The sequence below is a fragment of the Alosa alosa genome, chromosome 5 (genome assembly GCF_017589495.1).
Source record: "Alosa alosa isolate M-15738 ecotype Scorff River chromosome 5, AALO_Geno_1.1, whole genome shotgun sequence".
NCBI lineage: Eukaryota > Metazoa > Chordata > Actinopteri > Clupeiformes > Clupeidae > Alosa > Alosa alosa.
The window spans coordinates 25664233-25690459 of NC_063193.1; the positions used below are offsets into that span (position 1 = coordinate 25664233).

The 26227-nt window shown below is 40.1% G+C and overlaps 1 protein-coding gene across 1 annotated transcript in view; it reads right to left on the reverse strand.

Annotated features, from left to right (window-relative positions):
- The window catches only part of LOC125294887 (sphingomyelin phosphodiesterase 4-like), a 63468-nt gene extending 39186 nt beyond the window's left edge, over window positions 1–24282 (reverse strand). Inside the window, exons 1-10 of the mRNA XM_048243935.1 lie at window positions 24195–24282; window positions 24005–24091; window positions 18251–18375; window positions 12624–12693; window positions 9412–9505; window positions 8995–9047; window positions 5953–6104; window positions 1039–1159; window positions 622–684; window positions 109–224 (exon numbers count right to left, since the gene is read on the reverse strand). Coding sequence (XP_048099892.1) covers window positions 109–224; window positions 622–684; window positions 1039–1159; window positions 5953–6104; window positions 8995–9047; window positions 9412–9505; window positions 12624–12693; window positions 18251–18375; window positions 24005–24091; window positions 24195–24212 — 899 coding nt within the window. The 5' untranslated portion in view covers window positions 24213–24282. The remainder of the gene's footprint in view (window positions 1–108; window positions 225–621; window positions 685–1038; window positions 1160–5952; window positions 6105–8994; window positions 9048–9411; window positions 9506–12623; window positions 12694–18250; window positions 18376–24004; window positions 24092–24194) is intronic.
- Between the last annotated feature and the right edge of the window lie 1945 nt (window positions 24283–26227).

Sequence of the window (26227 nt, forward strand, 5' to 3'; positions counted from 1 at the left end):
TTGTACCAGGGGTGTAAATAGACACTCCAACAACATTACCGTTAATTATTTCAAAGGAAATATTTGCGTGCACATAGCAGAAGGAGAAGTTGAGGACAGGATGCTTACCCAACCTCGCCCATGTCAGGGTTTTGCATCGATCGTCCAGAAAAAGCATGGAGGTGTTTCAGCAGCTGCCTGAGTGCCAACATGTGGGCCTCGCTGGGAAGTAGCACCTGCTGTTTCTGTCATAGCAGAAGCAATTTGAGATGTTATATGTGACTTCACATCAGATGCTTTACAGGCTGCTCCAATCTATAGTGTTTTTGAGTGGTCACCCTAATAAAAAAAACATTTAATTTTGTGTTCACTTTGATTAACCTCCTCTTTTTCAGTGATTTTTGTGTGTTTATGTGTATGTGTGTGTGTGTATGTGTATGTGTATGTGCATGTGTATGTGTATATGTGTGTGTGTGTGTGTGTGTGTGTGTGTGTGTAACCAATACATGGCTAGGACTTTCACTTTCTGAAGACAGGGGCTTGCCACCTCTGTGCACTTCCACATCAACACATTTCAACATCTACTGAGGTTCCTCCAAAACAGCACATTAATAAAGACACAAGCACAATATGGTGGATTACTGTCACATCACCAGGACGCTCTCCCTGCGTGTTGAAGTCTGCCATCCAGATCTCCACAAAGATCTGCAGGGACAACAACAGGAAATGCTATAAAATATGAGTGTCTGTCAATGTGTGTGTGTTTAAAATAAGTGTCCGCCAATGACAAGACAAATACATTTAATACATAATCACAGATGCACTCAAATGCACTTAAGAAAAGAGCAAATCAAGGGGCATGTGGCGTTTGTGGCGAGTGCTGTGTGTGTATGTGTGTGTGTGTGTGTGTGTGTGTGTGTGTGTGTGTGTGTTAAACACGTCTGACCCCAAAGGCCACGTGCCCCATCACCTGCTTTTCTCAAGTGCATTTGATTGCATCTATGATTGTGTATGTATATCACAAATGTGTTTATCTTACCTGTGTCACAGGTGTCTTACCTGTAACATTGTCCACGATGCCCAGTTGTCTTGGCAGGCTTGTTCTGCTTTTTTGGAGGCCTGACTTCTTATTAGGTTCCTGGTTCTCAAGGAAAACATACCTGTGGACTGGTTGTTCAACCTGTTCAAAGAAAGCAAATGTTGTCTGTTGCATGTGCCTACTGTACATGTTTCACATTTCTATGAACTGGCATTTTTATGGACTTTTTTGACTGAAAATGCCTCCAATGGTAGTATCTGTGAGAGCGCCAGTGACACACAGTTGCAGTTTGATAGGTAGTAGAACTACGCTAGTATCTCTAAGCACAACAAATTAACCCTTATCCATATGGGATGTCAGCGTGCATTTCTCACCCACTACAGACATCCTGGGATCACAGCAAGCTACCAAGCCACACAAGCTCATTAAGAGGCTGCCATCCTGTCTCATCCTTCACCCAGCCCTAATCTTAGCTTAGTACCATACACTGGTTTGATAAGTGGCCCGCTTAATATTTTGCTCAAGTGCAGCCTTTGTGGGTGGGATGTTCTCTAAAGTTCTACATTTCTGTGTGAACAGGTATTTTCTGGCCTCATTCCCCTCCATGATGTCACTTGTCCTATCATGCAGTAGCACTACAAAGCGTTCTAGCAGTTGCTAAGGAGACTGTTAGCCTGGACATACACAGCCATTGAGACATGACATTAAAAAGGAATTAAATTTCTCTTTATCATATTATTTACCATCTACCATTCCACTATGTATAAGTAAGTAAGTTAAGTTTATTTTTAGAGCACATTTCAACACAGCTCACACTGGCCAAAGTGCTGTACATAGCGTATTAGCCACAGAATAAGGATCAGAGGGTGGGGGATACATGGGGATGAATGATACCAGCTATGTAGCTGGGGGTCAGGGAGTGAAGATCTTTAAAAACCATCAGCAGTATTTCAAAATGTATCCTAGACTGGACTGGAAGCCAGTGCAAGGAGGCCAGGACAGGTGTAATGTGTTCACGCCTTTTTATGTTTGTGAGTAGCCTAGCCGCTGCATTTTGGACCTTGAAGCCATGCCAACAGTGTCAGTGGGAGACCAAAGTAGAGAGAGTTACAATAGTCTGGTTGGAGGTTATGAAGGCATGGATGACTTTCCAGATCATTGTATGACAACAGACCTGAGTTTGGAAATTATTCTTAATTGATAAACTGGTCTTTACAACAGGTTAAGATTGGAGTCTAAAATAACATCCAGGTTACGTGCATGGGATTTAACATAGGGGCAAGGGGACCAAGGTTGGCAGAGATGGACTTTTTTTTTTAAAGGGCCAAAGACAACAACTTCAGTTTTGTCGTCATTTAACTGAAAGAAGTTGTTAGCCATCCAGATTTCAATTTCTTCCAAACAGTCTAAAAGAGGCTGCATGGAGTTGCCGGATTTAAGTGGGATGTACATGTAAAGTTGGGAGTCATCTGCATAGAAATGGAATGAAATATTTAATTTCATAATGATGCTACCTAAAGGCAGAAAAGTACTGGACCAAGAACGGATCACTCGGGGACACCAAAAGACACAGGGGTAGGCGATGAGGAGTACTGGAGATACTAAAGAAGAAATAACTTTGGTGGAGGTAGGAGTAAAACCAGTTTAGAGCTGTACTCTTAATGCCAACCCACTGTTCAAGTTGCTCTAGCAGTGTACACAGTGTCAAATGCAGTAGAATCCAACAGAACCAGAATGACATTATCACCTGAGTCAAGGGTGAGCAACAGGTCATTTGTCACCTTTAACAGGGCTGTCTCAGGCTTTGAAACCAGATGGTAGGATCTCTGTTGTGTTGAGGTATGGAAGCAGCTGTGTTAACATCACTTTTTCCAACATTTTTGAGACAATAGGCAGTTTAGAGATAGGCCGGAAATTATTAGGACATTTTGCATCCAGATTATGTTTCTTTAGCATAGGCCGGACAACCGCATGGTTGAAACATATAGGAACGGTGCCAGTGGCAAGGCAGGAGTTAAGAATAATTGAATGGAGGGACCAATAACATCAAAAGCATATTTGATGATCAGTGAAGGGATAGGCTCATGTGGGGCTGTTGATGGTTTCATGTGCTAATGTCCCATAGTTCAGTGTAGGACACTGCTTGAAATTGGTCAAAAAAGTAGCTGTAGCAATGGGGAAATGGGGTGGGGTGTCAGATACAACAAGAGTGAACTGTGCTCTGATGTGGTTAATTTTCTCAGTAAAAGACTTCACAATTGGTGGATGCCTCGACCTCTGGAGAGACTTGGGGGTTAACAATTGAGTTTATGGTAATTCTAGGGTGATGGTAATGTTTATAATGCTTATAATGTCAGATAAATCTATCTACTGTATCAATCTACTGTATCTATCTATCTATCTATCTATCTATATATATATATTTATATATATATATATAGGCATAACAGCAGTCTAGGCCTAAAGCTGAAAAAATAAATAATAATTTGTGATTAGAATGTTGCCAATTAAAGGTTCCATTTATACTGTCTTAATGAACTCAAGCAACCAGTTTGAAGTAAGAGATAATGTATTGTCCACCGGTAACTATCAGAAAATAAGTCCAGACAGGGAGAACAGAACCCCGACGCGCAGACTTGGAAAAATATTTTACTCCTCAAAGATGTGTATATTATACAGCAAATATCTAGCCTCCAAATCTGAAATAAACCTTAGGGGGTGAAGATTATATGGTGATTTTTTCATGCTTTAGTCATAAAATGCACAATCAGCCTAACTATGGTCTTAAATGGTGCTGTCAAGATATCTCATCTTTTATTTACATGACCTGTATAAACATCTAAGCTAAAGCATCTCTTCATGGTTCGCTAGCTATCTGTCGCCTGAATACACTGTAAAAAAAAGCAATAAAGTGATTATGTTGTGGGTTTGATTCCCAACTGCCATCGTTGTGGCCCTGAGCAAGGCCCTTACCCCAAATTGCTCCAGGGGGACTGTCCCTATCTTTGAGCTTTGAGCTAAATAATGTCATGTAATCTTGTAGTTAATATGTAATAAACATTCATTACTGATTGTCAAGGAATATGTTGACAATGGCAAGAGCATTATGTTGGCTACGATCTGAATCGGGTTATAAAAGTTACAAATATTAGTTCACTCACATACAGGCTGTAAACTCTAACTCGTTCAGACATGTATGGGACAATTGGAGTTCTAATGAAAGTGAGGTTGATCAGATCACCCAAGGCAATCCAAACTGACTCACTCTACTCTAAAACTCTAAAATTAGAACTAAAGCATAACAATTGCTAAATATTACATTTCAAAATTATTTGTGACGCACACACACTGACGCACAGGCTGTAAACTCGTTCAGACAGGTACGGAACAATGGGGGTTCTAATGAATGTGAACTGACTCACACTAAAATTAGAATTGAAGCATAAAAATAGGTTGCTAAATATAACATATATATATAATATAACATATAAACTCTAACTTGTTCAAACACATCCAGGACTGGGAGTTCTAATGAATGTGACGTTGATCAGATCACCTAAAGCAATGCATTTCAAACATTATAACATTCAAACATATCTGTGCATGTTTTATTCAATGATAGCTAATGGAAGATTCCATCAGGCAAAATAATTTCCATATGATAATTACATTTGCAAGACGGTTAGCCAAAAACGAGTTATAGACTAACTGGTGTAACCCACTTTCAGTTAATTATGCTAAGCTACAGTAGGTTAATGGTGTCAGATTGGGCTGCTGCATGCATAGAGAAGAGAAGAGTATGTATCTTCTGATCTAACTCTGAAGTAGATGGCAAATAAGCTAATTTCTCAAAAAGTTGGTGTCTTCCTTTAAAGGTGCCATGTGTAATGTCCGCCAAAAAATCAATTCATACTCCACATTCCATAAAAGATGGGGGCAGTATACCTCCAGAAAGTGAGTTGGTCTACCCTAGAGTAACAACCGAGAAACGTGTATTGCAGTTTGGCTGGCGGTTATGTTGCCCGCCTCCCATGGCTGAAACTGGTATTATGACACCTGTCGGGCTGTGGCCAGTAATTTAGCATGCTAATTCAGGTTGATATCTCTGCAGCACTATACACTAGCACTATATACCTTGTCATTTTTTTAATGACATCATCGCCCTTATTTCTTCTCATTCTTTTGATGCGTGTAGCTCATTTTTTGGATATTTTAACCTCAATTCTTACACATGGCACCTTTAACTGTTCCAGAGGCCTGGTTGAAAACTAAAGGGGACAGGGCATTTGCAGTCAGGACCCTGTGGCTGGAACAATCCATCTGAGAAAATCAGGTAAGCTGAGTCAGTGACCACCTTAAAGCTACAGTTGGCAAGTCTGACAGATTAAGGGGACTTAGCCAAAATGTTGAATGTTTACAACTCTCATGCCCCTCCCCCACTACCACCGAGCACCCTCTCATCGAGTTTGTGCTCGTCAGTGCGCACCAGACTGTGATTGACAATCAGATCTCACACAGCAAATAACAGTCTCTAGGTGGAGGTAGAAGTTCGTTTTTTTTTCTAAAACTGGCTGATTTATGTTGTTCTGTCGGAGCATAGTGCCAGTTTCAGTGAATAAGATAAAAAAAATCTTGGCAACTGCAGCTTTAATGTCCACATTTATCAGAGTCTGTCCTCCTGATAGAGTTTTAATTTCCTTGTTGGGTTATTATACAGCTAATTGCCCAGAGAAAGATATCGCTGCTTACAACAGTCTTGTCCTTGTCTCAGAAATGAAGCAGCTCTTCCTGAATTCTGACCTGTTTCCAACCCCCTTATGGAGCAACATACTACTACCAACCTACTACTACTATTAATACTTCTACTACTTGCCTACTACTACTACTACTACTACGGCAGAACACATAATGAGCTGTAAAAGAATGTTGCTTACCACGACCTTCCCAATGTTAAATCCCCCACTGTGGCATCCTCATTGGGATATATTGGCATACTGCCCCACAGAGGCAGGAAGTGAGTCAGATAGTCCTCCATCAAGAGGAAATACACGCTTTTAGCCACATTCAACTGCTTTCCTGGGGACAACTGGGAGAACAGATAGATCGGTCATTCCGTGTGAAAATCGGACAAAATCCAGGAAAATGGTTGCTGCACTGTCTCAGATTTTGTTGAAAGTTTGTCTTCCTAATATTTAGGTCCCAAAACTATGACCAGTAAAATATTTTTGTTAAATGCCAATGTTTTCATACATTTTTTCACCCTTGATTTTGTAAGTTTTACATTCTCAGAAATGCCTTCTCTTGGAGGCCATGTTTGGGCATTAATGTCTTGAAAAGAATAAGTGGAAGACAGTCATGTTCTCGTTACAATATGATCATTAAACATTTGTACTGCATTCACATTAGTTTTATATAAGGCCCTAGATATGGAAAAAAGTGCAAAACTGGTAATACTGAGTATATGTCACGGTTGCACAGGGAGAGCTTGACCCAAACACAGGGCAAAGTATGACAAGGCAAGGGAAGGGAAGGGAAGGGAAGGGAATCTTAGAATGGCAAGAATCTTTATTCTAAACACAACCCACATAGACTAATAACCGACAAAGACTGAGAGGAGACAGAGGGTTTACATACACAGGGGTAACAGGGCGCTGTTACAGTGTACCTACCTAATTAGGTACAGTGAACCTGTGTAACAACATGTACTATCAGGTACTATCATTGTACTTGTATTGAGTATTTGTGAGTACCTACATATAGTTGCCAATTTCCTAAATTTTCATACAACATACACAACATACATGTCATATGTACATGTAAGTAATTAACTGGTACACTTAATAGGTCTATTCCACTGTATCAAAGAGTAACAAGATTGTAGCAGCACAGCTGTTACATGTACACTGAAGACAATGAGGCCTTGACTGGAGCTAAGAATGGTTTGTATGTCAAATCTATCATGACCAGATTTACCCCATCCAGCAGGTCTCAGGTCAGTTCCTAGCCTCTGATGAAAATTTAGGTAAATTGGCAAAGTTTTGTAAAAGCACTCAGTATTACAAAGTAACAACTATATGTAGGTACCCACAAATACATAATGCAAGTACAATGATAGTACCTGATAGTACATGTTGTTACACATTTTGTACCACTGTACCTAATTAGGTTAAAATAACATTAAACATTAATATATATATATATATATACACATTAAAATAAAGTGTTACCCAAATGATTTTGATTGAATTAATTTATCTATGGTACAACATTGGCACTTTGTAGACTAATTGCCCATACGCTGAGCTACTTTCACATAGAGGTTTGAGTGCCTACTAGCTACCCCACATGCCATTTTAATCCTATAAAAAAGACCGAAACACACAACCTCCCCTAGTTCAATCCTTAAAATTGTCTCAATATATGGCCACATTATATGTGGAGAGCTCAAATATTGGTGCAATATTAATTAATAAGATATAGTATGTTAACTTATTGAGTGCCAAAAACGTAATATTACGTTTTTCCTTCCCATGCGTTGAGTGCCAAAAACGTAATATTACGTTTTTAGCTCTTTTTTAAAAAAAATTACGAAACTAGACACTCTAACACACCTTATATGTGATTTTGGGAACTCTGTGATGAATGGAAATGAAATATGTGACGATCGAAAACTCATGAAAACGCACAATCTGGACATTTTATCTGGACATTTTATCATAACTCGGTTGCCGCTTTGGGTCGAATCAGTGACGCATGCACGTCAGCTCAAAACCAGGCCATTTTTGTGGGTCTATCACTAGGTGGCAGTCTCGCCAGGTCACTTCCCGGAAACTTTACAGGCAACACTTCATTTTTCATGAAAGACATTATATCTCCATTTCTAGGAAAAAAAAACAGCGATTTTGATGAAAACTAGCCACTGTTTAGCTTGGGAACAGAGGCTTCTCAGGAACAGAGGCGTGTAGAAATACACGGTTTGCACCCACTGAGAGCTTAAAGTCTCACCTTTCAAACGAGCCATAGTTTGTGTTCATAGCTATAACACAGAATATGCTGTGGCTGTACAAAAATCATCAACAATGGTCTAGATTTCTGGCACTCTAGGACAAAGCTTCCGAAAACAGCTTGGCATTCAATTAGTTAAGAAAAAAATAATGATTGATACCAATTGTGTACAAAGTTTGGGCTGCCTATGAATAATACTTTTCATTATATTAATGCCCAAACATTGCTTACCAGACAATATGATCAGGCTGTAAAACTGAATTAGGGCTGAAAATAATATGAAGACATAGGGTTTGAACAGAAATATTCTACAGGCCTTGGTGCATTCTTGATATAGACAAGGTTTGAACAAAATCTGAGATGCAGCAACAACCTTATCTGATTTGACACGGAATGACCCAGATAGATAGATTTGTCAGCAAGACTAGGCTAGTATTTAGCATTTTAGCAATTAGCATTAGACACTTTTATCAAAAGCAGCTTGTAATGACATCAATAAACATTACATTATCATTAAATCAACAGTCTATTAATAAAATCATAATCATTAAATCAACAGTTTATTTATAAAAATTAAAGGAACCGTATGTAAGAAATGTATTTCAATTAATCATAAAATGGCCCTGATATGTCACTAGACATTAAGAAATCATGTTCACTTCAAATACTTATATCACTGACAACAGTAGTCCGGCCAGGATATTGTCTTTTAAAAAGTGAAGTTGCAGCCCTCAACTGATGTTGATGTTGTGTTTTGTCATGTCATGTTGTGTTTTGGCCTGATGCGCCACCCTCTACCTATCTACTAATCACAAAGTCAGTCGTGTTTCGGCATCCGGGTTGGCAACCTCGAGTCAGGGGGGATGGGGGAGGGGATACACCGCTCTACAGTATTTTGAAAGTGATTGCAGTACCAGTTTTGGCCACAATCTTACATATGGTTCCTTTAAATAGCCTAAATAAGTTCTCACTTTTTGTGCAACGAGAGTGGATGCCAAATACAGCATGTGGATTTCAAAACTATCTGTGCATTTGTAATTCAAGGAAAGATAACTGTAGCAAATGGTCAGGCAAATTATATTAGGTGTGGGTTTTTGAACATTCTAACGTAAGATTCTGTTCCTCAACAATTCAAGGTTCTAAAATTCTATGTTGAATTCAATGAACCCAGATATTCTTTAGAGTGTTCATTTTCCAACATTCCCGTGAAGGTACACCTCTAAAGGTTGTTTCACAATCATTGCAGTATTTTTCAGTATTTTTGGAAACAGTATTGTTTTGGAACAGAAAACAAGATGGGTCTTCTTTAATTCAAAGTTTGCTGTTGTGCATGTGATTTGCCCACATACAAATGTTGAGTATCTATCTCCCACCAGCCCAAAGGATACTGAGAGATAAGGCCTGGTTTTGGGTTTGCAGCTTGTCCTGGAACATGGGACTGAGTGCAAGATCAGCCTGAGATAACGATTCCCTCACAGGACTCTGGGAAATAGAAAATAGAAACAAATGAATGGGTATAATGAGATTCACACCATGTTACAGACCAAGGGTCCGAGTTTGGCAGCAATATCTAGGTAGCAGGAAGCTCCGTCAAGGCAGGGACTGTGAAATGGACGAGACCTCTCCGGTACTTATGTTGCCTTTTCCTTTTACTTATCTTTTAGGTGTATTCACTGTTCAGTTCAGTGCCCTTGTGACAGGCAGTGCTTTCCGACTCAGTGTCAGCACCTGGCAGGCTCTGCCACATTTCAGTACAGCGAGAGACGCAGGGGATTTTCCGGGGGTACCGCCATCAATTCCGACATACCCCCACTCCGACATTGAGGTCTAATTGTCGGAGTGGCGACACTTCCATTGTTTTCAACATCCCACCACTCCGACAATTTTTTCATTTTTTTAAACGTCCTGCCTTTCCGACATTAGGTCATGTCACGTTTTTAAAACTCTACACACAAAACCCACAATTGCTCACACAAAATGCAAAATGCCTCCAATCTCCAGCAAAATGACACATGATGGCAATAATTTTAGGGTTTCAAGACTAGTTTTAGTTAGCCATGTGGCCCCTCTTGGCATTAAGCAAGACACCCTCCCCTCCCCCAATGAAATGCTAATGTACTGGTTCCAATGGCTATCAGATCCACAAGACAAAGGATGTTACCTTGCTATACTGTATCCATGTCATGAAATGTAAATGTATTCATGTTTGGTATCGTTGTAATAGTCTCAGTACAAGGATTGTAATGATTTAATTGTAAGAATGTTTGGAACATTCTATAAGTGATATTTCTGATGTATAGGATATCTCTCCTCATGCTGATCAGATAAGAATGGGTAGGTGTGAAGTAGGTGTGAGTAGGTGTGTCTGATGCCATCTGGAGAACCAACCATTACATTACATTACATTACATTACATTTGGCTGACGCTTTTTAACCAAAGCGACTAACAACATGGTAAACAGTAAGTTTTAGAACAATTCTCACAATTTTAGGACAGTTTAAAAAAACATTAGAGTACAGTAAGAATAAGTGCGCATGTGAGTGCTGTTTTTAACAGTTACTTGTCAGTTTAAAACGGCTGGTGAGTGCTAGGATCAGTAAGACTTGTTGTAAGTGTTGCTATGAGAGTAGATGTTCTCTAAAGAGCTGGGTCTTCAGGAGTTTTTTGAAAGTGGAAAAGGATGTCCCTGCCCTTGTAGGAACTGGCAGTGTGTTCCACCAACGAGGAACAACAGATGAAAAAAGTTTGGATTGGCTTGAGCGTGCCGGTGGTAGAGCTAGACGTCGTTAGATCAGAGGAGCCTTGCGTCTGGAGGTAGTGTAAGTCTGTATGAGGGCATTCAAGTAGGTGGGAGCAGAACCGGAGACTACTTTGTAGGCAAGCGTTAGAGACTTGAATTTGATGCGGGCCGCCATAGGTAGCCAGTGTAGCTGGATGAGCAGCGGGGTAACATGTGCCCTTTTGGGTTGGTTGTAGACCAGGCGCCCGCCAGCGTTCTGGATCATCTGAAGTGGTTTCACTGCGCAGGCTGGGAGACCTGTCAGGAGGGCATTGCAGTAGTCGAGTCGTGAGATGACTATTGCCTGAACCAGAAGTTGGGTAGCATCTTGAGTCAAGTAAGTCCTGATTTTCCGTATGTTGTAGAGTGCAAAAGCGGCATGACCCGGGCGACTGAGGCAACATGATCTGAGAAGTTTAGTTGGTTGTCAAGAACAACTCCTAGATTTCTTGCAGTCCTGGTCGGTGAAACAGACAGGGAGTCAAATTTGATGTTGATGTCGTGGTGTATGGTTTGTTTGATGCTCATTGAGCTCAATGCAAATCGTAAGAAACATAAGAATAACCCTTTTGCGCCCAGCACCCAGCGTTTGATTACAAAATCACACCATTTTATTACCAAATGTGGACTGGACACACCTTAAATGTCTTTAAACATTGTGTCTCTGACCAGACGTTTCAGATCACCAGGATCGGGTCCAGAGTCTTTGAATAGGAAGACTACTGTCTCAGGATGACTCAGGCTACATTTACACATGGCTGGCTGGCGTTTTCAAAAATAACATTGTGCACACCTGTCCCGTCCGTGTACACTAACCCGTGTATATATGCCGTCGAGAGCATGCCAAACCTGTAGGTAGCAGTGTAACGAGAAGCTCAAGGCCGCGTTAGCCAATCAGAATCCCAAAAATAGCAACAACAGCAACAAATCACTTCCTCTTTCTCTTTAAACTATATTTGCAATTGCAAACAAACAAAAAGAGTTTGCACCAACATAAATGCGACTGATACTTTGAATGCATTCATAATCACCATAGCCAACTGAAAATGTACTGTAGGCTAAAAATAGGTTGCACTTTTGGCGCAGATGCAAGTTCTAGAGTGTCCTAGAGTCCCTCCGTTTTTGTCAGTTTACATGCAAACGTGCAACCAAAGTTTTCCAAAATCTACACTCTGGCTGGAGTTTTTAGAAAGGATCGTTTTCAGAGGCGAATTCTCCGTTCTCCGTTTTTCAAAATAACCATGTACATGTAAATGTGGCCCCACTTTCTAACAAGCTGTCCACAGATATATAGATAGATAGATAGATAGATAGTCTTTATGGTCATTGCCACTTTTTACAAAGGTACAATAAGATTGAAAGTGCTGTCAACTCATTAGGTATACATAAGAACAATAAATAGTTTAAATATATACACTTATATAAGAATATAAAAAGAATATAAACATATATTGCACTGGTTATGAACAGGAATGGTTCTGTACAGACTATATACATCATTATACTGGTGATACAAAGTTGTGCAGATTACACTGGTAAGACACATACTCCACAATAGAATTTGCACAATGGGTTAAGGGCCAAGAACAGACTATTTCAAATTTTAAGAGTTAAGGGTCATGATTGCCTTCGGATAGAAACTATTTTTTAAAGGGTTTGTCCGGGTTTTCATTGTTCTGAATAAGCAATTAAGCAATTTCAATTAAGATCGCCACAGAAGAAAAATTTTTAGTTTAGTACTACACTTAATTCATGTACAGGAAACAGGCCCAGTGTTTGTAAATGGTGAGGTAAATGTGGTATGTCCAGTACATGCTCACCGGTAAGGAGACCAAGGGAACTTCATAGGAGTAGTCTTGCAGGCCGAGCGTGAGTCTCATCAGTGGGCCACTATAAAAGACGATAAACAGCCACACAAACAAAGGTAATGATGGATGACCAGGGCCCACATGTTGTACTTTTGTACTTGAACATGTTGATAGATCCTTGCCAATGACATGTGCTGACAAGTAATTTAGCAAACATTGCAAAAAAAAATGTGTGTGAAACTAATGTATTCTTTTACATATATCCAGGGCTCTACAGACAAATGTGCAACAAATGCAGAAAAGTGCGTTAACACTTTTTGCACATTTGTAGAGCCCTGGATTAAAAAGAATATAAATATGTTGAATCCAGACTTGTCTAACTTTTTGGCTCAGTGTGCAAGTCCACCCACTTTTACCTTGAAGAAGAAACAAGGGACTAAAACAAGGCGCAGCTCAACCCTGTGTACCAGTAAAACGAATGAGGAAACTAATTATGGACACATAATGATAACTAGTGTAACCCATTTACATCTCAAAATGTACACAGTGGATGGATATGTTTTGGAGGCTAAAGGGGCCTATCACATTGTACACGGTATGCACTGCGCTCGCCGCTAGGTTGCTCTTGGTTGAGGTAACGTCCCAAAGATTTTTGTTGTGCTTGCCGCCGGCTTTGCTCAGCGCAGCGCACAATGTGATGTGTGGATGATGGATATGATGTGTACATTTAGGTGAGTCATCGGTCAGATCACAATAGACCTTTAAGCGTCCTACATACTCGCCACTCCCGACCGGTAGCGCGACATTGTGACATCACAGGAGCGCCGTAACCATTTATACTCGCGCGTGGTGGTCGCGACACTAGTTGCAATATTCTCCTCAATGGCAGTAAAAACTACCCTCTGTGATGATACTTCAGACTTTGTTTGCTGCTATTCACAACTACCATCATTGCCATCTAGTTTCCAAGGTGTGTGCAGCTAAATAGACAGATAGATACTTTATTCATCCAGAGGGAAATTTTAGCTGGCTGGTGCTGAGAGATGAGTTTGTGTAATTTCCTAAGGTGGAAAGAGATTTTTTTCAGGTCTTAGAAATCCTTTGGTTGAAAATAAATATCTTTGTTACCTTTTGCTGGATTATTGGCAGTATTAACATTTTTTGTGCATTGACAATAAAGCAGCTGGGGCAGCTGTGACCTACTGGTTAGCGCTTCACGGCTTGTAACCGGAGGGTTGCCGGTTCGAATCCCTGACCAGTAGGTACCCTTGAGCAAGGCACCTAACCCCTCACTGCTCCCCGAGCGCCGCTGTTGTTGCAGGCAGCTCACTGCGCCGGGATTAGTGTGTGCTTCACCTCACTGTGTGTTCACTGTGTGCTGAGTGTGTTTCACTAATTCACGGATTGGGATAAATGCAGAGACCAAATTTCCCTCACGGGATCAAATAAGTATATACTTATACTTACTTACTTACTTAAAGTTGAAAATCATATGAACTAAAGATGACTAAAATCTTGCAAATGCAGAAGAAGAAACATTCACAAAAATCCATAGCATGACCTCTCTTCTTGATAGCTGTTGAAAACTGTATGGAAATGACAGGGATTGTTTTATTTGTAAATAAAGAAAGAAAGAAATAAATGTAAAACTGATACCTTCTGCTTTCCCCAAATACAATGTAGCCTACATGACCTTTCATCAGTCCAGTTGCAATGGATGAACTGTGATGAACTGCCCTACTTTTAGAGATTTTAAAGGTTTTATAACAGTGCTACAAATTTTTTGGCTAGTGCTACAAATCTACTGATCTACTGAGCGGCTGCCATATTTTGTACCGATATGCGGTACATCTAGTTTAAGATGTGGGCTAGGCTATATGAAATGCCTGAATGTGGTTAATGTCTGTATAGAGGCATGCCTGCTCCCTGATCTTGGCTTCAAGCTCATCATGCTTGTCGCGTGCATCTGAAAAAAATCTGAAAAAGCGACAGAGGAAATGACGCAATTTTGACGTCACAGTGTCGCGCTAGCCTTCATGCTGCCCCTCTGATGTCATCCCCTCTCAATATGTCCTTTGTCAAATTGTGTTAGCTATAGTGAACTGCTCCTTATATACTGGTGTTGTCCCCTCTGGTTTCAAGCATGCAGTGGTGCAACCACTGCTGAAAAAACCCAATCTCGACCCCAACGACCCTAGTAATTTTAGAGCCATTTCTAAATCATCTTTTATTCATAAAATCATGGAAAAAGTAGTTTTCCAGCAGATCTCCTCTTTCCTGGCTAGTTTTAATATATTGAATACATTCCAATCTGGTTTCAGAGCCCTCCACAGCACAGAATCAGCACTACTTCAAGTTTATAATGACATCCTTCTTACCATTGACTCAGGATCATGTGCATTACTCATTCTCCTTGACCTCAGCACTGCTTTCGACACTACTGATCATGGCACTCTTATTGATCACCTGGAAAATAGAGTCAGACTAAAGGGCCCTGTCTTATGCTGGTTTAAATCCTGGCACCAAAAAGTTTGAGTACATAACTCCAGTTTTAGCTGAGCTTCATTGGTTACCAGTTAAATTTAGAATTGATTTTAAAGTTTTACTCTTTGTTTTTAAAACACTCCAGGGTACAGTATATTTCTGAGCTCTTGTCCACTTACTCTGCCGCCAGATCACTCAGGTCCACAACCCAACAGCTCTTTGCCATCCCCCAGACACACCTTAAAACCAGAGGGGACCAAGCCTTTTCTGTAGTAGACCCCAAACTCTGAATCAAAAATCAACCCCCAAAATCAAATTCTGTAACACAATTGCCAGTTTTCAGACAAATCTGAAAACACACTTTTATTCTCTTGCTTTTAATTCCTTTTCATTCCTTTTTATGCCTTTTTATTTTATCCTTTGTTTTGAAATGTTTATATATTGTATTATCCTTGGGTATTTATCATTTGGTTTTTATATTTTATAGTCTTTTAATTTATGTTTTTGCTTTGTTTTACCTTTATCTTTTTAAATTTGTTTTATTCTATTTTACATTACATAACTATATTCATGGAGTCTTGCACACCTGTCTATGTACCTTCAAGGCATATTGTTTTTGCCTTCCCTGCTGGGTCAACTTCCATTCGTTTAAATGTGCTATACAAATAAAATGACTTGACTTGTTTATGATATTGAAGTAGTTCCTTACCTCACTGTGGTATGCCTTACTATCCTATTTTGTTGTGTATTTAAACAAATGTATAAAGATAAGTCTGCGAACTGGCTTTGATTTAGGTAGGCTTTCAGCAATAATTTCATTGGCCTGGATGCCTATTATAGTGTACTGTATATGGGTATACAATTCAATGATAAATACAGCTGCCAATCTGCAGGAGTTATCATATCAGAATATACTCTACACACATGGAGGATTACAGAAATCATCACTGTGTAAAGTATTTCTGTATTTCACTGGTAAGCCCTTGAAGGTGCCCTTAGTGGTGTTGTTTATAGCTAATCTTTGTTACACACAGTTCTTTGTTGGTGGAAAAGGCCTATTTTATTAGTGTGCTTGCTAAAGCACACTATCAGTCTTAAGTTTCCATATCATTCCCATTCACCTGTTTTTTTGGGTCAGCACTAAAACTTTTGTTAAAAACTTTTTATTTTTTTATGAGATTTCCTTTTTTCTCAGAATAAATTTGCCATTTCAGATGTTAATGCACACAATGTTTGACTTGTATGCCTGATGTTGAAAAATTAGGTACTGTTGGAATCCTTGAATGAATCCAAGTTAAATGCACCCTATTCTACTACCTGCTCTCATTGGTAAACCACACATAAACAAGCACACTTCGCAGTTCCTCGGAAAAACATTCTAGTTCTACTTTGGACGTGAAAACCAGGGAGTATAGGTTTCCACTTACTGAGGATATAATGAAGTATTTTGAGGGCAGGGAAGGAGAATGGTTTCATAAAATAAATTTGAAATAGCGGCATTGTCTGAGTGTGAGCAGGGGTGCCTCTAAGAGGTGTTCTCGGCCAAGTATACTTGTGTATACAAGGAATTTAGTCTGCATACTGTATATCCCATCCGTGAATTAGTGATTGCATTTATCCCATCAGTGAATTAGTGAACACACAGAGCTCACAGTGAACTCACAGTGAGGTGAAGCACACACTAACCCGGAGCAGTGAGCTGCCTTGCTATAGCGGCGCTTGGGGAGGAGTGAGGGGTTAGGTGCCTTGCTTAAGGGCACTTCAGTCGTTCCTACTGGTCGGGGATCGAACCGGCAACCCTCCGGAAGCCAAGCCCGAAGCCCTAACCAGTAGGCCACGACTGCCCCGTTATTATTACGTGCATCAAGAAGATTAGACTGCACTAGATTACATTACTCTACATTATGGTTTGTCTGTTTATTGTATGATACAACTAAATGAAAATACCGAACGATAACCGACAACCGATAATCATAACAGATAGATAGATAGAGATAGATAGATACTTTATTGATCCCCAGGGGAAATTCAAGGTCTCAGCAGCATACATACAAGACAAACACATTCTTTAACAGCAGAAGAGTAATTAAAGTATATAATATAAAAAACACAACTAAGCAGTAAGGACAGTAGAAGATAAAGAATATGCTAAATATACTAAAAATACAAATTATACTAACACTTAATACAATATATAAAAATATACTAAAATACAAATAACAAAATTACAAATTATACTAACACTTAATCTAAATCAATTCTAAAAACAGTATCCACATAGTGGTGATTAATAAATCAGAGGCTTTACAATGACTGAGGCAGGGACTGAGCCTGTGATTCTCTGTGCATAGTGGAGTATGGTAAGGTGATCTAAGGTGCTCTGTGTGAATGAGTGTCATGGTGGTAGTGCAATGGTGATAGTGGTCATGGTGATAGTGCATATGAGTAAGTCAACAGTGCAACAATGCAGAAATAAAGTAAAGGAAAGTCTATATATCTATATATTTAACTATTTAAGAAAATGTATAAGTGTGGCCACAGTTCGGCTGTGGTGCAAAAAAAACATTTGGTGCAAAAGTGTAGTATGGGCGAGGACGAAGACGTTATATTTTGAAGCTAATCCAAATCACTGAGTGTATTCGTGAATTTGGGTTCACATTCGCAATGACGTCATTAAAATAGCAACCTCTCCCCCTTCAAAAATCCCCACTACACCACTGCGTGTAAACAACATAAATCAGGCAAACTATGCATATGAAAATGGTGGCGAAATAATGGAGACACATTGCGGAGGGAATTGTATGGGGAAAAAAACCCTAAAAACTTCTTGCACATAATAAATTCAAGCACTTTCAAGGACCCGTATCTATTTATGCACAGTATATTTTAAAAAACTTTCCAGGGCCTTGAATTTTTTTTTTAGATTCACAAACTTTCAAGGACTTCAAGAATCTATGGGAACCCTGAATGTAGGCTATAAGATTATTATTGAGCATTAAAGCTAATGGTGACTGTTAGCAGATGCTTTTATCCAAAGCAACACAGACCGACTGTTAGTCAGCGAAGGTATTGCTACTCCACTACAGTGGAGCTGAATCAAAATTATGCTGGGAGGCCCAAATGCACGTCGTCACACTGCTAGAATGTTTTCTCACCTTGGTTGCAAGAGCTTCCTCATAGCATCCCCTTTGTGACACCGCAGGAGATCCCAGCCAACAGTGGAACCATCCAGACTCCCACACACCTGCTCCAGCATCCAGGGGAAGAGCCCATGGAGGTCCTACAAATAAAAACAACTGTCTTTGTTTATTTATTTGTCGTTGTTTCCATTGTGTTTTGGATACATTTACATGTAAGTCGTTGCAAGTGAAAGCATGACACTGATACTGATTTATATGTCATAACAATACATCTAACCGACTCATTCATTTAATGGAACACACAGTCAGATCATGTAGCCTAGATTGTCTATTTATGCGTTTCATCTTTCACTGAAATAGGTTGCTGTAGACTTCATATTTGAGATTGGTTGTGTAGAGTTGATCAGTAGAGTTTACTTCAGATCAGTAGTTTGATCAGTAGAGTTTACTTCAAATCAGGGTTTGTCGAGCTAGCTTACACAAAGATGTGTAACTAGCTTTGTTCACCACTCTGAGTAGTTAGATGGTTGTGCTCTGTACAGTGTAGGTAGAGACTTTCTAATGAGGAGACACAGCACTCAAAAAATCCATGTGAATGGGGCTAGCTTGAAAATGGACAGTCAAGTCGAACAAGCCTTGTAAACTTGTGAATTTGTGTTTTTGCCACTTGAAAGCTGCATATCTTTCTTTCACAAGCGTCTTACACCATATTTTTAAGCACAGTTGCTTATTTAATATTAGTGAGCATATGTTTTAACCTTTGTTGTGGCATCCGTGTTTTGCAGACATTCCGACGGCAAAGCACATGAACACTCGCGGTCGGAAAAACGATAGGGTTGTTCGACTTGATGCAGATCTGACTTGATGTGATGCATGCTGGGTTGAACACAATGCATACTGGGATGGACGCAATGCATACTGGTTAGAAATCCTGTCTGATTTCTGGCAGCCGGGGAGGGACTTACCACCGTGTCACCATGTCACATGACCTTAAAATATTGCGGGAGTCTTCGCCTGCAGCCAGATCTTGCAGTTGTCTTACCTAGCGTTCATGGGCATCGGAAAAACCTTTTTCCCAGTGAAAACGTCATCATTCCGCATCATGTCATGTGTGAGTCAGAGGTCGGAAACTGGGGCTAGACTTTGCTAACAGAGTTACCCAGTTAGGGGCTCGTCATCACTTTTGTGATCAAGTTGGCCATGTGGCCTTTCATGTCCAACAGTTTTAATGTGAACTTAGGAATTTGCCGTTTTTGTCACTTGAAAGCTGCATATCTTTCTTTCACAAGCGTCTGGCACCTGTGAATGACAAGGACCGCCCCCGTGATTACTTTGTTTTCCCACAAACAAAGTGTTCATGTGCTTTGCCATCTTGAATGATGTTAGCAAAATCTAGCCCCAGTTTCCGACCTCTGACTCACACATGACGTGACGTGAATGATGCGTAATGATGATGTTTCCACTGGGAAAAAGGTTTTTCCGATGCCCATGAAAGCTAGGAGAGTCAGAAGCAGTTAATCTCGAACGAGCCTAAAGTAATCACAGGGGCGATCCTTGTCATTCCCAGGTGGCATGAACGGACCATCAGATGAATAGGCTCGTTCGAGATTAACTGCGCCTGACTTTGGCTTACTTTCTACATCAGATAAAGTATGTGGTAGGAGCAGGCTTCACTCAGTCTCTTATGTTATTTTTGCTTGGCCAAACTTAAATGTTAACTCAGAAAGAGTTTTTTCTGAGTTTACTTTCTACATCAACGTGAACGTCAGAGGCTAGCCGGGAGGAGCTACAACAGACGGCAGCATTTCCCGGACAGACCGGCTACAGTCTGCCTGAAGTCAGTTGCGGGAGACATTCTTTCATTCTTACTCATTAAAATGAGCATGATGACTGACAAAATAAATTGCTATTATCTAGTTTAAATATACCACTGTTGTCATACACTTAACGGCAGGGTTGGGTAGTAACGGATTACATGTAATCTGGATTACGTAATCAGATTACAAAATCAAGTAACTATAATCAGCCCAGATTACAATAAAAAATTGTGTAATCAGATTACAGTTACATTGTTGGGGATTACCTGATTACATTTTATCATGCAAGCAATGCAACTTTTTAATGATGGCCTAGTTATCTTTTAATTCGACAAGCTTCAGGCTTGCTGGTTCGATCCCCGACCAGTAGAAAAAAAGTGGGCGGGGAAGTAGTTGAGCACTGCTCTCCCATGCCCACATCCACGGCTGAAGTGCCCTTGAGTAAGGCACCTAACCCCTCATTGATCCCCGAGCGCTGTTGTAGCAGACAGCTCACTGCTCCGGGTTGGTGTGTGCTTCACCTCACTGTGTGCTCATTGTGTGCTTCACTAATTCGCGGATTGGAAGACCAAATTTCCCTCACGGGATTAAAAGAGTATCTATACTTACTTACTAACTTATTTACTATTGGGGCAGGTCTCTCGGCACACTGCCTGATCTTTTCTTTCTAATCTTAATGTAGCCTCTTGTTTTAGTGTCACCGTTTACTTCGGTCCCCCTGGTTGAAAAACATCCCAAAGGAATAATTTTCTCACCCCCACAATTGAAAGGGCTATAGAAATGTATTAGTTTTGGGTGTTTTTCAGACAATGGGACCTGGTGACCTCAAAGTAAATGGTAACACTAAAACAAGGGCCTACATTAAGATTTTTGGAGGAAAAGATCAGTTAATTCACACAGGAATGCTTTACTCAGAGCAAAGAGATTTCTTAGATGTAATGAAATGATAAACAGAAAAATAGAATGAGAATTCTTTCATCAATTCAGTGGTGGTGTCTTTTACTTAAGGGACATATTTATTGAAGTAATCTAAAAGTAATCCTAAAGTAATCAGATTACGTTACATATTTTTGGTAATCCTGATTACGTTACTGATTACAAAAATTGCCATGTAATTTGTAGTCAGTAATGGATTACATTTCAAAGTAATCTGACCCAACCCTGCTTAACGGGCCTGCATTGTAGCACATATGCATGAGTAGGCCTACTCACCTTGAAATTAGAGGTATTTTTCTAAAATCGATCAAAATCTATGTATATTATTATCACAATTCTATTGGCCTTATTTGGTGTACTGACTAGAGACAAAACAGGCTATCCATCAACAAACAACAAACATAAGCTATCCATCTATATTTCAGTATCTCAGTAGGCTAAAGTAAGGTCCCTGAAATGGCTTTTTGCAGGTTGGAATGTCTGCAAGATGAAATGGTACATGAGCGCAAGTAAGTGTGTGAGTCCATAGAGAGACGTAGGCTCATCGTCAGTCCAGCAGAGTAGTTTTCCACACTGCTCCTGACTCCCTTTGCTGTTGTAGCCCCCCTGGGTACAAATGGCTTGTGCAATGTCTGGCATCTCGTCCAGATTACATAATCAAATGTTACAGTACATTTCCAGTTTCCACTCCCCACCTTGCTCATGCAAATACCCATATATTTCCACATTTCTTACTGTAAATGAACTCGGGGGAGGAAATGCTGATTCACTACTTGAGTTTCCAGTGTTTCCCCTAGAAAATTTTCCAGCAGCGGTGCTGTTGATCGTAGGAAGCCTCCCCCCCCACAAAAAAAAGAAAAAATTGAAAAATGACTCCTTAAATGGTGACTTCTGGTGGATTTTGTGAAAGAAATGGACAGATTGAGTTACAAATTATGACATCATGACCATCAACACAAGCATTTACAAAGCATGATTATTGCAGTACTTGAACAGGATTATTCATGTTTTTCTTTCACCTTTTTCTTTTACATTATTAGTAATTAGCCACTGTACAACTGTACACTGTAGGCCACTGTACAAACTATTACTACTTAGAATATACAGCGCTGTGCATCAGTTAAGACATTTATTTATATAATAACATTTATTTATTTACAATACATGATACATTAAAAAATAATTGATGTCCTATTTTATTTTTTTTTATTAAGGCATTAAGACAAAAGACAAAAGATGTTTTTTATTCCTCCCATTAGTCAATTTCAGCATGGGTGTCTTAACTTTTGCACAGCACTGTATAAACTATAAGACTTCTCTTTCATGTCATTACACTGTATTGGTGCTGTGCAAGTCGAATTGAGTGCCTGTCACTTTAATGCCGTGATGGCCAGTGAGGCTTGCTTGATTCTCACGGTTTTAAGCTAACTTAGTAGGGTTGTTGTGCATGGTGCATAAGAATATGTGGATGAAATGAATTATGTTTTCCATGTCATTTGGTAAAATAAATGCTCAACAACTCGAAGAAAATCTATCTTGGATTATAGGAGATAAGTGTCTTGTATCATTTCTATAATTTTGGTGAGCTCTACAGGAATTACAAACTATCTCCAGATGTAAATGGTTGCGTATCCTATTACTCAAATTCAATTAAACCCACCAATAGGCTAGCTAGACCTTAGTTTCACAGCCTAGGTATGTTAGCAACACAGGGCTTGAAAGCATTGCCTGTATCACAAACAAAAACGAAACACTGCGTGGAAATTATCAGGAAATAGGCTACTGAAGGTAGGGGCCAGCTATCTCGCTGGCGTGTTTAATTTAAACTTAAACATAAACACAAACAAGCATGATCTCCTGTGGAATCCCTGACTGCGCCTTCAACTTTTTTTGCAGTGGCGCTTGAATTCCAGGAGCGGCGCTGCGCCGCTGATGAATACATTGTAGGGGAAACACTGGTTTCCTTGAAGCCCTTCACGTGACAAATTTCACATTTTTCCCTTTGTTATGTCAGGAGCCCAAAAGGTCTGCTGAGACCTGGCCCTTAATCAGGAATGTAGCCTAGGCCTTTCCATCATGCTGTCAAACATGAATCCAATGTTTTTTCCTGATCCAATTAATTGGGAGGCTGCAGTTATTGGACCCTGTCCAAGGGAAACTAACTTCTGCATGCTGTTTATTTTTGTAGTAGATGACTCATGGCTCAGTGTTTTCCTTGTCACTCACGTTGGCTTCCACCATTGTGACCTTGAGCAAGGCACTTAACCCCAAGATGATCTGGGAACAATGGCCCTTGTAATAATATTGATATATGTAAGTCTCTTTGGATAAAAACATCTGCTAATTGAATAAATGTAAATAACAAATGTAAATAAATGCTAATGAATGCTATGTAAATAAATCAAGTTAAACCCTGATCTCTTCTTGCTACATTTTAACAGATAAAAACAGTATATCAGCTACAGTAGACTACTAGTAAACCATTCATTTATCTTTTTTACTTTTACTATTAAATTAAAAAATTAAATGAATACAATGATGTTGTTAAGTAGTCTTGCATGTGTAAACACATGAAATACATGGGCCAGGTTTTCCCGGACAGCGTAATAGGAAATTGATAGTTGTACATGCACCATCTCTGCCAATTTGAACCAGGTGGAAAATCACTGAATTTCGGCAAATGTAGGCCAACAAAATAGCTGGCAGAGAACAAAAACCAAAATAACAACCGGAAATCACCAGGTTGAAATGTATATATATATATAGATATAGGAAAGCAAAATTCTAAATCACATTTTTTTTTTTTTTTTTATTATTTGTCAAATCACTTTCTCTTTCTTAGTGCATGTGTAACTATGCAGTGAAGAAGACAAGAGTAGTGCTAATAGTAGAGCCCCTGGTTTTGACACATTATTCATTATCATATCCGTCTGAAATTTGAAATAGCAAAAATTACATCTTTTCCAAAGGTTCTACACAGAAGGTATACGACTTTGGTCCACTTTCTTATTCCTACCTGGGCTTGATACTCCTCGATTACTTTCGCCAACTCTTGATGTTGTTGCTGAATTGCCATGAACGTCCAATCTTGTTTCAAGCTCTCCTAAAGAATGATTGCAAAAAAAACATTACTCAGTTAAACTATATCACTGTAGCCTAGTGATGGAAAATGAAGCAAGAAAAGAAAAATTCTCTAGAACACTTACTAGAACCTTCTCCCCCATTACTGCAAATGGCAAAGTTGGACTTGGATGGCAGTTTGGTAAGATACTGTGTGGCAGTGTTCTTGGTACTCTCTGTGTCTACACTGGGCACACAGGACTTTTGTGTGAAGAACACTGCGAGCGAGCACCAGTGGCAGCTGTTGCATGAGGATGCACATGTGTCCAGTAACAGCTGCACACAGCTATGTGTTCCAAGACACGTGTGTGTGGAGGGCAGGGGGGCATGTTTACTATGGAAGTGTGTAGCTGATCTGTATATGTGTTTATGTGTGAGTGTGTGTGTGTGTGTGTGTGTGTGTGTGTGTGTGTGTGCGTGTGCGTGTTATACGAACCCCAGCATTTATTGCCACCCTGATAAAGTAAAAAGTAAAAAAATCCATATTTTATTAAAGGAACAGGCTTTGCATTGTTAGAAACCCAGTCATACTTTTGAATGGTCATGCAACACTCTCTCATTTCCCCCTGAGACGGGAGAAATCCGTATTCACCTCTTTACACTTCCTCCTACAATGACGCAAAAATCGTCATTTTGCGTCATTGTCGGAGGAAGTGTAAGAGGGGGGGATTTCTGTTGAGACTACAAGCGCTAGTCCCCACCCTTTCAACCCCACCCATAGGGGGTTGGACCTAATGCGCTAACAGACCTATCACAGATCAGTGCCAGTGCATTTGACTTCACTGGCGGAGACCTGCACAAAACATGGCCGAAGGTAGGCCCTACCGAATACGCAGACGGATGCAATATGGAGGATTGGGATTTTGAAGAAGTTATGGTAGAAACGGATGTTCGTGGCTATCTTTATGAGCCACAATATAGCGACGAGCAGCTGAGGGCTATGGAGGAACAGGAGGCGGCTGAAGCTGCTGCCACAACAGCCGAGGCAGACGACCTGCCTGCCGCACACGAGGAGCCCGATGAGGGGTGGATTGGTGTCGCCGGTGCTCTCACTGTGCGCCAATGGACACAGAACAAGAGTCTGTCTGCTGCCGAGAGTTCCAGCGGTGCCAATTTCTTCTGGACGAAATCACGGAATCGGAGGATGACACGGACGTGTGTGTTGTTGATCACCCGAGTTTCGCACCCCATATGGATAGTGGCGTCCTGGAGACCTACTTTAGAATACCTAAGGTCAACTGGATGTCTTTCTGTAAAGTAAGTTTATTTTCTTTGTTACTATGTCAAGGAGTAATCTTGCTAACACGCAAACGTGGCATGTTCATTGCACAAATAGCTTGCAGTTATGCTAGCTAATGTTTTGTCACCTAACAGCCTACCGGCACTTTCTTGAGTGGGTCCTACAAGGAGAGAGATTGGGCAGAGGTCGTCGTGTCGTGTTACCTGCTTGTGTCGTGCTGGCTATCCGCCAGAAATACCCAGCTCCAGACGGCCAGTACTGCGGGCACCAAGAAGCGGAGGGTGCTCAGGAGGAGCTATAGTTTCATTGTTTGTGTATAGTCATTCAACAGTTGTATTGTTTGTATATAGTTATTTAATTAAATGCTTAAAATGTACGTATTTGTAGTTCTTTCTTAGTAGTGTTGTTCCAAGTGTATTCGAGTTGGAATTCGATTGAACGACCAACATTTCAAAACTGGTACTACCTAGCTACTGTTGCCTAAGATGACAAAGATAACAGAATGGTGGTCATACCTATAATTTCTATAAATTATGAAGTATTACAAGTATACATTGTATTATTAAGTTTTGCTGGCTGAACATCCCGGTACCATGCAAGTCCATTTCGAAACACAAACGAGGAGTATTTCACTAATGAGTTCGCAAACTAACTCTTCACTAGAAATTGTGTGAAATGATTTCCAGGTAGCGTAGAGTGGAGCTCAATGCTTGAGCCTTGGTTGACAGATTATGGGCGGAGTTGAACAATTGAGTTCGACAGTGGGAGTGGCCTGCGGAGCTGAGCATTGCAATCCACAAGCAATAAAAAGTCATTTTCTGCCTTTTCTCGGTCAAGAAGGCACCAAATTAGAAATTTATGATACTATTCTACAACAAA